Here is a 17355-nt window from a genome sequence, read left to right on the forward strand (position 1 = left end):
TCTAAGATTCAGTTTCAGTCAATGTGTTTGTGAGAAAGTGAGAGAGGGAATTCTTAGATGAGAGGGCATTTGCAAAGTGCAAATAGAAGTTGGCTTTTGGGATTAATTTTTCTTTTAAATAGAGATTTGGGATAAGTACACTTGTTGCATAACAAGAGTCCAGGCAGTTGCCATCGCCCCAACTCTCTGATCCTATGGCCTCTCCCAGGATGGAGCAAGCCTTTAAGAAGTATTCTGTGCTAGAATAGCAGAGGATACCGCAGGTCATTCACTGCCTGGCTTAGGACCGCCAGATCAGGAGGGATGGGAGCAGGAATGGGGCAGTTCCGGGGAGAGGGACAGGAGCAGATGCTGTTAAATTCTCCCCTTTCTTATTCCATCCAGTAACACGAAAGGAAGATGACCCAGGAGTAGTTTGAGTCTGAAACTCAAGATGCCAGAACTCTCCAGGTAGGAGAAAGAGGCTGAAAGAGGGGAGAATTGGGAGGCGATGTGTTCCTCGGAACCACACTTGGAAATTTGAAAGCTTTCCCCCAGATTACATGATTATACTCAAAAATTAGATTCCATAAGATTATTATGATTTATAAGGTGGGCTTTTCTGGTTTGATCTGAGAACCTCACATGCCCATCTACTCTCCAAATCCCCATTGTTCAATATTGTTTCCATTAGAAACCTTGTTCTCAGTTTCAAACTATTTACAAATGAAATCATAGAACAAATCATTCTTGATGAGCAGAATGCATGTATTCCCATACTTTTATAAATTCTCATTTAGTCCACGAAGGTATAGATTTACCAACTCAAAGCTGATACGTAAAGTAACTGGAGGTGTTGTGAAGAAGAGCAATGCATGAAATCCACCTTCAAGGTGGTCATGGATGACTTTGACTCCATTGCTACGTAGGCGAGAAACATACATGAACGCCTCATCCCTTAATACATCATGTTCACAGGTGAGAATATAAGTTATTGGAAGTTTGCACACTGTTGAATCATCAGCCAATAAAGGGGAGGCTCTGAGATCCACAATCTCTGGAAATTTTTCCACTATCTTGGAACTTCCATAAATGGGCTTGGTATAAATGTGTCTTTTTTTTAATTTCTCAGGAAGCAGAAGACTCCAGTTGACAAACTTGAAAAGATGGCTAAATTTGGCAGGTATGTATCGATTAGTTGCTAAAGCCTGCTCAAGGGTCTTATCATGGGTAATGCCATTACTCAAAAATTTCAATAACATGGCCTTTGTCAATATTATCCCATGTTCATTTTCCCTATGGGATGGTAAGTCTGTATCAATTGTTTGTAAAAATGGGTAAATTAAAGCTTGCATTCTGAATTTATTTTTGATTTCAGGATCAACCATCACCTGTAAATGTTAGAATATGCATTAATCAGTTAATGAATCAAACATTTCTTAACTGCCTACTCAGAATCTTTTATATTTCTAAGAGAAAAAAAAGCTTCACTTTGATTTATAATATTTAAAAATCAGGCTTAAGTGGCTGCTGTTAGTTAATACTTCCAGTGCTGATAATATCTTCTAAATAAATGCTAAAAAATTAGACAAATTCAATATTTATTTAATTTTTTAAAATTTAACATATCTTTTATAAAATTAAACTTTAAAAAATTAATTAAAACCATTATAATCATTAAATATTACTACTTTGTGATCATTAAATTAAATTTGAGATTTGTTTGAAAACCTTGCTTAAACTTCTGGTTAAAATGTTCTTTTCTATGAAAGGAATTTTTAAAAAATTATTTTAAAATTTTTATCCACAATTACTTATAAAACATTTTAACATTCATTTTAAAAAAGTTTTAATTTCCAAATTTTATGCTTCCTTCTCTTCCATAGATACTAAGTAATCAGATATAGGTTATATATGTGCAACTATATAAAACATATTTCCATATTAGTCACTTTGTGGATTACTGTTCCAGAAATGATAGGAGCAACTTCACTCATCTATTTAGAGGTAGATCAGTGTCATGATTGTCTACAGTTTACAAGCCACACTGGCTAGGGAAAGCCAGAAATCTAAGAATAAATTTGTTACTTCTATTAATTTTTCTTGAAGGAACCAAACAAACTAAAAATAGAAAAGAAAAAACCCTCCTGCTATAGGTTTGGATGTAGTCACAAAATCTGAGGCTGCAGTTAAATTCTTGAACTAAATTTCCATTTCTTGAATATGTTTAACCTATATTGAATTGCTTACTGTCAAGGGGAAGGGGAAGAAGGGAAGAGAGGGAGAAAAAACTGGAACACAAGGTTTTGCAAAGGTGAATGTTGAAAACTATCTTTTGCATGCATTTGGAAAAATAAAATACTATTTTAAAAAATAAATAAAATAAAAATAATTTTCTATTTCTCTTATTTCTTCATCCTTCTCAGTCTTCATCTTACCTTCTCTTTTCTGTCTCCTTGTTCTACTCCTCATCATTCATCTCCCTTATCCTTTTCTTCTTTTGCTTCTCCCCATTTCCTCCTCTTCTCCCCTTCCCTTTGCTAGCTCCCTTTTCCTCCCCTTCTCTCCTCTACTCCTCTTTCCTTTCCTTCTTCTCTTTCCCTTCAAATACAGAAACTTCAACACCAAATTGAGGGAAAATTACAAAAATAATAAGAACAATCCAAGAAAACCAGGAAGATTATAAAAAGAAAGTCAATCAACTGGAAAAGGAGATCCAGAATCTTAGGAAGAAAATGACTCTTGAAAAATTAAAATTGGGCAAGGGAAAGCCAGTGAAGATATGAGTCTAATAAATAATAAAATAAAATAAAACTAATTAGAAAATGGAAGGGGATGTGAAAACATTTCATAAGAAAAGCAACTAATCTAGAGAGTAGACCAAGAAGAGAAAACAAAAGAATAATCAGATTACCTAAAAGCTATAAAAAAGAATCTTGATACAATAATGCAAAAATAATTAAAGAAATTGTTTTGAAGTGTTAGAACAAGAGAGGAAAGTAGAAATGGAAAATCACCACCTAAAAGAGATCCTATGAGGAAAACTTACAGGAATATCACAGCCAAATTCTGAAACTCCTAGGTCAAGGAGAAAATATTATGAACAAGAAAAAAACAATTAAAATATGGTGGAACCATAGTTAGAATCACACAAGACCTAGTGGCAAGTTACATTAAAAGACTGCAAGTCTTATAATGCCATATATCAAAGAGCAAAAGAACTGGGGTTGAAGCTGAAAATATACCCAGAAAAGATAAGCATAATCCTTAATGAAAAAAAAAGGATATTCAATGAATTGTCAAACTTTCAAGATTTGTTGCAAAAATACCTGAACTTAATAGAAAATTTGATATACAAGATGCAAGAGAAAATATAAAATAAACATCAAAAACTAATTACAAGGGAGTCAAAAAGAACAAACTATTTTTATATGTGGGAATATAAACCTTATGTCTAAGAGAGTCATTACTAATTGGTAGCTCAAAAGAAAAATTGTGTAGATCTGAGTATGGTATGTTTCTAAAAAGAAAAACTGTGTAGGAAAAGTTAAAAAGAGTAACTATTTTATACAAATGAAGTATGAGAGGAAGAATTGAAACATGATAGTTCTGGAATCCTATAGTCATTGGGAGTAGGTTGTATATATTTGTGTGTGTGTCTGTGTGTGTGAGTGTGTGTGTATATCTAGAAAGACATAAAAGTCTTCCAAATCTAGAAAAAGAAAAGAAGGGTAAGGGGATACGAAGGGGGGAGGGAAGGGGGAAGGATTTTTATAGGGAACTCTTTTCACATCAGATCTGAGTTAAGGAGAGAACAACATGTACCTTTGGAGGGGAGTAAAAGTCTTCTAGGTTGGTAGAGAGGTGGAGAGTGAGGAAACAGGGTGTGTGGGGTGTAGATTATGGGAATGGAATGAAGTGTATAGATTAAGGGGGTGGGATTAGGAGGATGGCATTTGCTTTTGGAGGGCTGTAGAGATCTTTTGGATTCAGCTGGAGAGAAAAGGGCAGGGGGAAAGGGTGTGAGAGAGAATGAGGGAAGAGTTGAGTAGAAAGGAAAGTAGGTTGAGTAATGGAAGAGTAAGGTAGAAGTAAAGCAGAGGAGTCAGGAGGGATAGGATTCAGGAGATACACACAAACATAAAAATAAAAATCAGGAGTAGAATTTGTCATGTTAAAAAAACAGTAGTAACAATGATCTCAGACAAAGTTAAAGCTAAAATAAATTTAATCAAAAGAGAAAACTAGGAAAAGCACACTATATGTCAGCTACATTAATCAATGTTGTTTTAGATTATTTAAAATAACTGGAGAGTATAAAGTTAGAATATTGCTGCAGTATAAGAAAGTCAGTAGAGTTAGAAAAAGTTGGAAAGATTTGGACTTCTGAAGGAAGATATTATTAGCCTTCAGAGAAACAAAAGATGAAAAAGCATTGTATGGTCTTACATAGATGTATATGATTATAGATTTCTATGTATATATAGTTATATACTTATATACTGTGTGTATATATCCATGATTGATTAATGTGTATAAACATAGGTGTATGCACATATACATAAATATGTATATGTCTCTGTGTGTGCATATATATGTGTCTGCCTCGCTGTGTGTATGTCTATGCTTAATTATAGCTTTCTTGAGGGGAGGGGGAAAGAATAAAAGTAAAAAGTGTATAATGGAGAAGAAAAGAAAATCTACAAGAAAGCAAAGAGAGACAGCTTTGAACACAATGTATAGTATTGATTATATAGACTTTCTTGAAATGGAAATGGATCACTTTATATTTTGCATTCTCGCATGTTCTGCTGTGCATATGGAATTTTTTCTTTTTTCCTATTTTCATTTGTTTAAAATAAAGAGAAAGAAAAAAAGAATATTTTTTTGATCCCAAGTGAAAAAAAAAGTAATTTTGACTTAGAATACTCTCAAACACCAGGCTAACAATCCCAATAAATTTATGATGGAGAAAGCCATCTGCATTCTGAAAGAGGACTATGGGGAATGAATGTGGATGACAACATAGTATTTTCATTTTTGTTGTTGATGGCTTGCTTTTGTTCTTTCTCATTTTTTTCCTTTTTGATATGATTTTTCTTGAGTAGCGTGATAAATGTGGAAATATGTTTAAAAGAACTGCACATGTTTAACCTATATTGGATTACTTGCTGTCTAGGAGAGGGGAAAAGAAGGGAGAAAAATTTGGAAACAAGGTTTTAAAAGGGCAAATGTTGAAAACTATCTTTGCATGTAGTTTGAAAATAAAAAGCTCTTATCAAAACTAAAAAACCCAGGCTAAATCACCCCAATCGCTGTGAGATGGTTATGCTAGTATTAATAATATCTTCCTAATGAATACATAAGGGCTAGAATAACTTCAATATTTATTTAATACATAAATTTCTTCTTTTAGAAATTAAATAAATGTAGTTATAAATTTTAATTTAAACTATAATTAATTAAGTATAATAACTCTGTGATCATCAAATCAAATTTGAGATTGATTTAAAAGTCGTTTTAGAAGAAGAATGTTTGCAAACCCCTGGGAGAAGAAGAGAATGAAAGGCAGGGATCATTACTGAGGAGGGTAAGAGTCAACCTCACTGAGTGAGACAGAAATAAACCAGTATCATGACTGTTTACAGCCCACAAACCATGGTGAACTAGAGAACCCCAAAACCCAAGAATGGAGGGAATTTTAATTAATATTCATGGAAAAGCAAAAAAATAAAGAAAAGAAAATTTTTTCTTGATCTATGTTTGAACTTAGTCACAAGGTCTTTTAGTCTGCAGATAAAATAACACAGCTAGATTTCCATGTCTGCTTTTCTCTTTCTTTCACTTTCCCCCTCATCCTTTTCTTCCCCCTTTCTAGCCCCTACAAGGGATTACAGGATTATAGTGAGAATCAAATGAGTTTATCTTTGTAAAGCATTTGACAATTATATGGTACATGGTAAGTGCTTAATAGATGCTCATCCTTTTCCCTTCTACTCTCCCCTCACCCTCACCCCATTCAAAACACTGCATTGTGTGGAAAATAACCACTTTGATAATAAAAACAATTGACAAGGCAGATTTCTTCAGGATATGAGTTATCTAATTATGCTTTAATGTTACTAATTAATATAGTTACTATTAGTTACTAATTAATATCATTAGTTAGAATATGGAAGAAATTTTGGTAAAAGTGTTTATAGCTAGATGTCTTTATATTTGAAAAAAAACTTTACCAGAGGGAATCACTTCCTTTAAGACAAAATTCAATGTGTTTATTAAATTTTCAATGGTAGATGCCATGTTTAACTGTAAGTCTTTCAGGGTAATGTTTTTTTCTTTTTTTGCTTTTGTCTTTCTTTGGGCCCCTAGAACTTAGCATAATGCCTAAATACTTTGTGAGATTTAATTCAGCATGTTCAAAACTTAAGAAATAGAGAAAGAAAAAAATTTTAAAGGACCTCCTTTGTCCAATCTCTTAACTCATCAGCACTCTTGTCTACAATAGCCAAACTTTATGGTGGCAAAGATGGGACCTGCTGGTTTACTGTGTTTGCTGCTTACAAGATTGGGCTATCATAGAGTTTTAGATCTGAGAGGTGTTAAATACTCATAAAGGCCAACAGTTTTTAAACTTTTTGATATCAGGACTTATTTATACTCTAAAAATTGTTAAGGAACTCCCCCCTTCCTAAGAACTTTTGTGTAGGTGAATCATTATGGATACTTGCTGCATGCAAAATTAAAACATCTTAGTGTTATTGGAAAAAAAATCTTCATGGACTTCCACAAAAACTTTGCAGGGACCCTCAGGATTCCTAGACCACATTTTGAGAACCACCAATCTATTTGAATCCTTCCCCTCTCTCTCATTTTGCAGGTATAAGACTCATATAGGTAGATGACTTCTTGAGATTCACTTAGTAACAAAATTGAAATTTGAATCTTGATTTTCAGACTCTTCTGCCTCAGCAGAATATAGTACATGAAAAAAAAGGGATTCTAACTGGGATAATTAAAAAATGGAGAGCATCTTACCAGTTGGGTCACAGAAGCTGCTGCTAAACCTCCAACACTGTCTCCTGAAATGCATACTCTAGTGGGATCCACACCATATTTTGCCAGAATTTCATCCTTCAGAAAGAACTTCACTACCTTGTAGACATCTTCTACTTGAGCTGGATAATGGTATTTAGGAACAAGTCTGTAGCTTTAAAGAGAATAAAATGATCACATGACTCTGTGACTATGTAGACATCTCTCTGTAAAAGAATAGATTCAGTGAGAGAATATCAATATACCAAAGTGTCATTCTTCATGTTAAGCTCCCATTTTCCATTGTCTTCCATTTTCTACAGCCACCGTGAAAAAAAAAGGAAAAAGCCAGGAGATCTTGGATCTCTTTGTGATTTTGAATGACATTAGAAACTTGGGATACGCTAATATGGATAGGTTGGTTGCAAGATCTATCAAAGATTCTAAATTACTTTGGAGTTGGTTGTAGGGAGTCTACTAAAATTCTGATCCACCTGTCTCAGGATCAGTTTCCTGCATAGTGTTCAAGATTCTCAGGTGGACTCCATTTCTTTCCCAAAAGAAAGAATCTTGAATGATCACATTAAAAAAGGTGATTATTAACATCATTAATTAAAATTAATTAATTTTATTTATTAAATTAAAATTATTAAATAATCAAAATAATTAATTGATTAGTTTTTAAAAGATGATAATTAAAAAACGGAGAGCATCTTATCATATGAATCATTGAGGCTATACCAGGAGTTAGTAAAATCTTTCACTACTGTCTACTAACAATTGTCACTCTATGTTCCATGGTATATAATGGAAGTGGAAGCATAAATAGTGCTCCCTGGGAGATGTATACTAACTTCCCAGACATTAAAACACAATGAAAATAATGGGACGTAACTGTCATTTGGTACATTGGTGAAGAATGAGTTACATTCCCTCCCCCTGGCCAAAACAAAACATAAACATCATTTTATAAGAAAAAAATTTCTTACTCAGATGACACAACAACAGCATCCAGTTCACCTGCTATTCTTCTGGTCAATGAGTCATAAGACAGCATTGCTGGAAGGAGAAAAATCACATTGATGACACTGACCAACACACGTGAAAATGTGCAGGAATGACATGAGGGCCAAATTTTGATCCTGACTCAGTTAGCCCAGAACATCCTCTCATTTGGAACAAGGACCACAAAATGAAAGAGCATTATGATAGGATCTAAAAAGCAGTATCCTGGTACTGAGATTAAGTGAGAGCCATTTGGATATGGCCATATGGATATAGGGATAAGGCTTAATATATACCCTCTCACACCTGAACGTCTAGACTTTTCATCAATGGTAACTTAGAAAATGTTATGCTCAAAGGTAGGGTTTAACATGTAGTAAGTGCTGAAAATTATTTTTTATTCATATATTAATTCAGTTTCAGTCATCTTGATGACATCCATTAGCCTATATGTATGAGCCATATATGTATGACATATGCCTCCATATTTTTCCTCAGAGATCTTGGAAACTTGGTTGGAATTTTAGATTTTCCTGTGATTTCTTTGAATAGCGAGCTTTCCTTCCAAGTGTTATATGCAATTTTCTTTCCAGGTAGTTTGCCAACAGATATATAAGAATCCAAAGATTTTCAGGTATTTTAAGGGGAAAGTAAATTAAAAAAAATTTTTTTTAAATTATATTTGTGATAGTCATGTATTAGCTTTGGAGATTTAGTGACCAGAATTTCAATAGAAATAATGTAGTTGGGGTAGCTAGGTGGAACAGTGGATAGAGCACTAGCCCTGAAGTCAGGAGGACATGAGTTCAAATCTGATCTCAGACACTTAACACTTCCTAGCCGAGTCACCCTGGGCAAGTCACTTAACCCCAGTTGCCTCAGCAAAAAAAAAAAAAAAAAAAAAAAAGATATAGTTTGAAAAAAGTGTTTCAAAGAAGTGTCAGTTTATTGGTCAAGCACTTCCCTGCCATGAAAGGGACTTACTGGAGATAGAATAGTCCGAATAACTAGAAGGAGGTCCCTTTTATGGGAAGGTAGGGAGGGGCTATAGCAATTATATCAGGAATAATACATGATAGTCTTTCTGTATCCATAGGAGAGAATTACAGATCCTTGTCTCTGAGAATGAAAAATGCTAATAAAATTGTGTTTAGCCCAGTTTGTAATTGGAGTTCATCTTAAAATGTCTGCTGTCAAATGCTTCCTCTTTCCTTTAGTGTATATATCTTTTGGGGGTCAGAATCTGGGTTATGATTCAGGGGAAATAGTATCAACATTCCTGGACTCTGGGATGATAAAAGCATTTCTTAGATCTCTGCTCATATTTATATCCCTAGTGTTGAATATAATGCCTGGAACATAGTTGTCGTTCTTCTTCCTTTGTGCAGTAAGTGCTTAATAAATGCTTGTTGACATGATTTGATTAGACTCTAGGATTCAGCTACTTGCTGTTCTTTAGATACATTCTAATGATACAATATTCTCCTGATTCTTTCTTCTGGTTGCCTTTCATGCTGAAAATATTCTTCTTCATCATTTCTGACTCCTAGGTTTCCTGGATTTCTTTTCTTTTCTTTTCTTTTTTTTTAATAATTTGAACTTTTTACTGACAGAGCCCATGCCTGGGTAATTTTTTACATTATCCCTTGCACTCACTTCTATTCCAACTTTTCCCCTCCTTCCCTCCCCCCCCTCCCCCAGATATTTCCTGGATTTCTTAAGTACTCACTTCTTTATATATCTGAGATATGAAATCTTTATCTAAGAAACTCTATAAATCCCCCCCTCGCAATAATTTTCTGCTTTCCTTCTGATCTTGGCTACATTTGTTTTATTTCTGTAAAACCTTTTTAAATTTAATTAAGCTGAATTATCCATTTCATACCTAACTTTGTTCTGTATCTCTCATTTTTAATCATAAATTGTTCACCTGTCCATAAGTCTGATGTAATTTTAATTTTCTTGTAATGTTTCTTTTTATATCCAGGTCACGTATCCATTTTGACTTTATCTTGGTAAATGGTGTGAGATATTGGTCTATACTCAGTTTCTACTATACTGCTTTCTAGTTTTCCTGACAATTTTTACCAAGTAATGAATTCTTACTCCCAAATTTTAAGTCTTTGCACTTGCCCCATATAAAGTGATTGTATTTATTTGTTGCTGTAAATTGTATTTTAAATACTCAATTCTAATTGCACTTTCTTGCCATGCTCCCACCTCCCAACTGCCTTCCCTTTAAAAGTATCTTCCATTGACACTGGAGATGTCTCTTATGTTCATAATTATTAAAATGTTTTCCAAGAGGAAATAAAAAGAAAGAAAAGAAGAAAAAAGGAGAATTAGAAGGAAAAAGACAGCAACAACAGTAACGATCGGCAGTAATTGTCTGAGTAATCATCATGCTCATACTTGATATGGAAAAGGATTGAGAACATGCACTTTTTTCCCATTTATTTCATCCCTAGCACTTATCATAGGAGTTGACATAAAGTAAAAGATTATTTTCACTGATTGATTGATTCATTATTATTGCAGTAGTGGGGAACTTTAGGCATAGAATAACGAACATATTGTCAGAAATCCTTAAGAGAGTGGTTAGTTTTGTCTAATATTTTTGTATTTGTTTTTCCTTATTTTGATCGTAAGGAAAATCCCATTTTAAAAAAATAAGATATATCAATATAATAACATATAAAAATTTGAAGAAGAATAATTTAAGGCACAACTGTCCCTCCTTTATTTATGATATCTTTCTGCAGAGAGGGATGATTTTTGTATTATCAATCATGGAATTTCACAAACAGAAAAGTTATAGAACAGTTCTACCAGAGCCATATTGTTTCCTAAAGAAACATTATACTCACCAGCACTTCCAAAGGACAATGCACCACCATGAATATAAATCACAGCTCTCTTCAGCCCATCCAGCTTCTTTGTTGGCACATATAACCGTACCGGAACTCCGACAAATGTGGTGTCAGTCACTGTAAGGTTTTCATCTGAAATTGGTTCTGTATTCAGCAAACTTGTTACCATAAAGAGAATTTCTCCCTGGTGCATCAGCCCTATCTTCTCTATAAATAAACTCTATTAAAGTATAAAACAAAAAGTGAACAATCATTTTAGGTGAGACCATGATTATAATATAGACCTAGGACTATTGTTCCCCCATATTAATGTGACTTGAAATACTTTTCCTTCCATTGTGCTCACTCCTCAATTTTATTATTAAATAACTGAGGAATGTAAAGACAAGGAGATTTCAATTCTTATCTTAAAACTTGCTTCCACCCAATTTAAGAACTGAACTACCATAGGACAACTAATTCCTCCACAGGTTTAGATTGCAATCCTCTCAGGACTTTTCATCCTTTGGGATTTGTATCTCTGCCATTCTGTGAAGTTTCATTCACAGATGTAGGATCATTAGGAAGACAACGCAATTTCAAAGACACAGAAGTCACTCTTTAAGAAATATCAAAGAATAAAAGACTAGAAAAGATAATGACTAGCAATATCAATTCTACACTAGACTCAGATTTATTTCAATGCAATTCAGTAAGAAGCTAAATTACCTAGTGTGGGCCAGGTCTCACACGAGACACTGAAAATACAAAAACAAAAATAAAAGAATTGTTGCTCAGATGTGTACTTTTCTATCTCTATTTCAAGAATGATTTGTGTCCTGTTTCATTTCAAGAATGATGTGTCCACCATAAAGAAAATATGAGAAAGGAGTGGGCAATTTTTCCTAAAAGATTATTTTTAGAGTCATATGATACACTGATAAATGGACAGAATATAAATCCCATTATGTCTTTTTAGTGAATAAAAAAAATTAATTTAAAGCAAAAATCTGTATTATGTACCATGTTCAATTTATATTATCCATACATATTAACATTATATCACATATATTTCATATATATATATATATATATATCATATGTTTGTATATGTCTATCCATCTATGAAATAATAGCTTTGGTCAGGAAGATAAATTTGATAAAAATCAACTTTAGTTTAATATTCTACTGAGCAATAACACTAAGTAAGGCACAAGATAGGGAGATGTGGTTCTTCCAAGGGCCTACACTTGTGTCATAGGTGATCTGTAGCACAAAGTCAAATAGATGAGGAAATGAGACCATTTCCTCATCTATTTGACTTTGTGTAATGCTTTGACTTTTTATGTAATGCTCTATTGACTAAATGGAGTCATCAAGTCACTAAACAGTAATCTGTTTGGCAATCAAAAAACTACCAAAACAAAATGGATGCAGAATGCTTTTTTATCAGATGATAGAATGGTGTTGCAACCCATCTCTTCAGAGAGGAGATCACATTAATGTGTATATTGGAACAGGCATAACAGATAGACAAATAATTGGACCCAGAATCCAAGAAGATGAAAAATCCATAAATTGCTCCCCCATCTTTCATCTTTCCATGTAATCTGGTTCACCAATAGCTGTCATTTCTCTCCTAAAATTATAATGTTCTCATAGTCATAATTAGGTTGCACCATATGGAGAATACTAACACCAAAAAAGATAGTCTTTTGTGGCAGGAAGTAACTCAAGGATATATAGAAAGTCCTTGCACCATTGTGACTCAGTGAGAAATGTGGTATGTGGTTCACCAATAGTGAATTCTGCTTTGAGAGGTAGATAAAAACTACCTGACTGGTTTTTGGATATAAGAAATAGGGACCTTGTGGGACAGAGTGTTAAACTCAGAGTTTGAATCTGAAGTTTGAACTTGAGTTCAAATTCTCAGTTTGCCATTTACTACTTTCAAGTATGACCTTGGAGAAGACATTTTGTTTTTTTTTTAGTTTCTTCATTTGTAAAATGAGAAATTTAGAATAAATGATCTCTAATATCCCTGTCAACACTAAATTAATGAGCTAATGATCTAAAAAAAGGGAAAAAAAAAGAACAATAAAAAGAAAAGAAAAGAAAAAGGATTCCAGTGGGTCACATATGCATAAAAAAGAATAGTCTAAATGTTGCATTGATTTACATGAAATCTTATAAGAACCAAAAATATTCAGAGAAACATAGGAAAACTCTTAGAATTAGAAAGTTAAAAAACAAAACCAACAACTAGAAGCAAGAATATGAAGAGATCAGAAGGTATGAGGGCATTGCCATGGATCCATCAAAAGTACTTATGCAGAAGGGAGGGCAATGACATTTCCTGCTATTATAAGATCCGTCACAAAGTCTGTTGACTATGGACAAAAATGGTTAAATGAGTTAAGAGGGACTGGCCCAAATAAGCCTTGTGCAAGCCAAGAAGGGTGTTTTTGCAGGTCTATTAGGAATGTTTTGAAGGGTCTTTGTATGCTTTACTGGTGAGAGATCCACTTGGAGACAGGGTTGGGAACAACTTTGGTATAGTTCACCCCATCACAAACAAGCATACCCATATCTTATATATTGGATTTAATACCCACTTGGAGTCTCAGGATTCAATTCCACAGAAAATTGACCCTATGATGATTGAAATATAGATTCCCCTAGGCTATTAATCTGACAATAAATGGAGATGCTTAGTTATTCCTCCAGGAAAAACAGTACATATTAAAAATGGATCTCTTTATTTTAATATAATTACTTTCTTCTGATATCCTATATATTTGATTTTATTCATTTAAGGGAGAGAATATATATTTATACATTGTCTATTACGTGTTAGGTACTGTGCTACCTCACAGCAGTTCTGTCAGGCAGGTATTATGAAGAAAGTGAGACAAAGCTTATTCGACTTTGCCCAAGGTCACACAGTTAATAAATTTCTGAAATCAAATATGCACTGTAGAACCCAGTATTCAATCCACCGTGCCACCAGTTTCAAAACATACTTCCATAGACTTCACCAGAATATCATAAGGATCCATGGCATAAACTAATTAAGAAACTCATCTCTAAGATGTTTTGAGAGCCCCACATAGTACTATTGATATAGTTAGTCAATAGCATTGATTAAACACTTACCATGTGCCACATATTGAGCTAAAAACAGGCTACAAAGAATGGCAAAAATTGGTAATTGTGCTTAGGAAGCTCCATTCTATTGCAGTGACAACAAACAAGATATATATACAGTGCAAATGAAAGAAATCTCAGAAAGCAGAAACTAGGTAGGGGGGAAAGGAAAAAGAGGCAGAATTGAGTAAGTAGACAGAATCTAGTGTGTAGGACATAGTAAGAAAACCAATGTATCTGGATCAAAGAGTACACAAGGGAGAAAAAAGTATAAGAAGACTGAAAAGATAGGAAAGGGCCCAGTTGCAAAGAGCTTTGAATGTCAGAAAAATTGCTATTTAATTCTGGAAGTAATAGAGAACTACCAGAATTTTATGAATGAGATGACAAATAAGAAATAATTAACAGAGGGAAAGTACTAGAATTAATAGGGGTTGGGAAAGGTTTCTTTTAGAAGATGTGATTTTAGTTGGAACTTGAAGAAAAACATGGAGGCCAGAAGGCAATGATAAAGGGGGAAAGAATTCTGGACAAGAGGAAAGCCAGAGAAACTATCTAAAGCAGAGATATGGGCTGTCAGCCCATTGTCAACCTCATTTGAGGTCAATGTACATTGAGGGCAAGATGCAAGAAGACTGGAAAGATTGGAGAAGGGGCTAATTATCAAAGGCTTATTGATGCCAAACGGAATTCTGTGCCCTTCTCTCTCAGTACTCTCCAAGGTCTCTTCCAGTTCTAAACTGGTGATCTTAGGATGTCAGCACTAATTCTTTGAACTCTCAAGGTATTCTGTATTACTTTCTGATCTCTTTATTCCCAGGTAATGTCACCTTGAAAAAGCATTAGCTACTCATTTGCACAGGGTCTTATAGGAAGGCCACTTTGAACTCTATCCCTTAGAATATGACAATGTTTCCTTGGCCAAATCAATTTTTCCCATAAAAAAACTACAGGACAAGAAGGGGACTTTCAAACAATGAGGGAAATTAAATAAATGTTAAACAAATATTTGGACAGAAGCGGATACATTTAATAAAAATAAAAAAGAGAGCTGGAGATAGATCATATTGTATTTAGTCTCACCTTGGGCATTTCTACTTTACTTCTGATGATATCAATGAAGCTGTTGTCTTATTGTCTTATGTACTTTCTCCCTTTTTCTCTGTCTCTCCCTGTCTCTTTCTCCCTATGTATATATTATATATAGAAACATCAAATTTAGTGAAGACATTAAATTGAATCCAAAAATTGAAAACAAACTGGGGGGAGATTTTTAAATTCAACAACATCAGCCACCAAAATTCTTCTGTTTTTCATTATTTTCTCATTTGTTATTTAGCTATACTTTTTTTTTTTTTTTACTAATCAGGGACTGTGTCACCCTGTGCCTTGCATAGTACTATGTAAAAGCAAATAATTAATATTATCTCATTGACTGAACAAAATAAAATTAATTCCCCATCTAAAGTATCAACTAACAGAAAGAGACATTTGAAATCCATAAAGTACATCAATATTCAGAATGAAAATGTTTCTCTTACCAGATCTATAAGAACTCTGCCAATTGTATTATAGAGCATGACTTTCCATTCTTCTTCTATATTCTCTGGTAAAGGTGAATATACATAATAAGCAATGAGAAGACAAGAAACCACTGTGCAGAGAACTTTGGGGCCCATATTGTCTCAATTCAGCTCCTTCTTAGAACTGGTTGAGATTGAGTTTATTGTCCTCTTGTTCTGAACATAAGCAATAAGGTGAAAGTTTTTTTTGGATCACCTTCAAGTAGTATAGTAGGTCATCTGTAGCATAATTTTTTTTCCCCTTTTAGTCAAATTAACCAATTGTGCTTCTTTCCTGCCAGTAAGAATTACAGAATTTATGGTCCCTATGATTTTATTCAATTCATAAATATTTTAATGGATTATTATGTGCATAGCATTGTCCAAGGTGCTGAAGATGCAAAGTTTGAAGTATAATCAGGGAATTAAACATACAAGCAACTTTTGATTGTCTACCTTTATGGAGGACACCATTAGCATGGATACCTGTGGCTTAATTCAGCCCATTGTTACTTTTCAACTGTTGTCCCACCTTCTACTTTTCTTTTTTCTTCTTTTTAAAATAATAATAGCTTTTTATTTTTTCAAAAAACATGCAAAGTTTTTGAGTTTTTAACATTCACCTTTTTTAGTTTTTAACTATTCATTTAACATTTAACATTCACCTTTGCAAAATCTTATGTTCCAAATTTTTCTCCCTCCATGCTCTCCTAGATAGCACATAATCTAATATGGATTAAACATGTGCAATTATTTCATATTTCAACATTTATCATGCTGCACAAGAAAAATCAAATGAAAAAGAGAAAGATGAGAAAGAAAAAAAAAACAAGCAAGCAAACAATAACAACAATAGCAACAAAGGGAAAAATATTATGTTATGATTCACATCCAGTCCCTATGCAGATGGTTCGTTTCATCACAAGTCTATTGGAACTTCCCCAAATCACCTCATTGTTGAAAAGAGCCAAGTCCATCACAATTGCTTATCACATAATCTTGTTGCTGTGTACAATGCTGTCTTGGTTCTACTCACTTCATTTAGCTTCAGTCTCTCCAGGCCTTTCTAAAACCATCCTGCTGATCATTTCTTATAGAACAATAATATTCCATTACATTCATACATCATAACTTATTCAGCCATTCCCCACTGATGACATCCACTCAGTTTTCAATTCCTTGCCAGTACAAAAAGGGCTGCTACAGACATTTTTCTACACATGGATTCTTTTTCCTTTTTCATGATCTCTTTGGGATACACACCTAGTAGAGACACTACTGGATCGAAGAGCATGAAGTTTTATAGCCCTTTGAGTAGTTTCAAATTGTTCTTCAAAATGGATGGATCAATTTACAACTCCACCAACAATGTACTAATGTCCCAGTTTTCCTACATCCCCCACAACATTTATCATTATCTTTTCCGTCATCTTAGTCAATCTTGGATGTGTGTAGTGGTATCTCAGAGTTGTCTTAATTTGCATTTCTTTAATCAATAATGATTTAGAGCATTTTTTCATATGACTAGAAATGGCTTTATTTTCTTTATCTGAAAATTGTCTGTTCATATCCTTTAGCCATTTATCAATTGAGAAATGGTTTGAATTTTTATTTGAGTCAATTTTCTCTATATTTTAGAAATGAGGCCTTTATCAGAAACCTTGGATGCAAAATTTTTTTTCCCCATCTTAGACTTTTCTACCTTGCTTCTTATGACATCAGTGACATTATGTTCAGTTAAAAAACAAAATTTATGTACCTTCTCTGTCTCTCTCTCT

General features: G+C 33.7%; 1 protein-coding gene across 1 annotated transcript; it reads right to left on the reverse strand.

Annotated features, from left to right (window-relative positions):
- Positions 1–754: 754 nt before the first annotated feature.
- Positions 755–15704, reverse strand: LOC100922045 (arylacetamide deacetylase-like). Its single transcript, XM_003766079.2, has 5 exons — positions 15557–15704; positions 10887–11109; positions 8004–8073; positions 7018–7189; positions 755–1370 (listed from the first exon to the last, which is right to left on the reverse strand). Exons 1-5 carry the CDS (start codon positions 15692–15694, stop codon positions 762–764), a joined length of 1212 nt encoding a protein of 403 aa, XP_003766127.1. The 5' UTR covers positions 15695–15704; the 3' UTR covers positions 755–761.
- Between the last annotated feature and the right edge of the window lie 1651 nt (positions 15705–17355).

Source organism: Sarcophilus harrisii, chromosome 3 (genome assembly GCF_902635505.1).
Source record: "Sarcophilus harrisii chromosome 3, mSarHar1.11, whole genome shotgun sequence".
NCBI lineage: Eukaryota > Metazoa > Chordata > Mammalia > Dasyuromorphia > Dasyuridae > Sarcophilus > Sarcophilus harrisii.

Excerpts from the sequence above, each read along its gene's own strand:
- LOC100922045 (XM_003766079.2), bottom strand. The coding sequence starts at position 15,694 with ATGGGCCCCAAAGTTCTCTGCACAGTGGTTTCTTGTCTTCTCATTGCT. Across the intron at positions 11,110-15,556 it reads GCAGAGTTCTTATAGATCTG|AGTTTATTTATAGAGAAGAT; the intron begins GTAAGAGAAACA and ends ATACTTTAATAG. Across the intron at positions 1,371-7,017 it reads CAGCTTCTGTGACCCAACTG|GTGATGGTTGATCCTGAAAT; the intron begins GTAAGATGCTCT and ends TAACATTTACAG.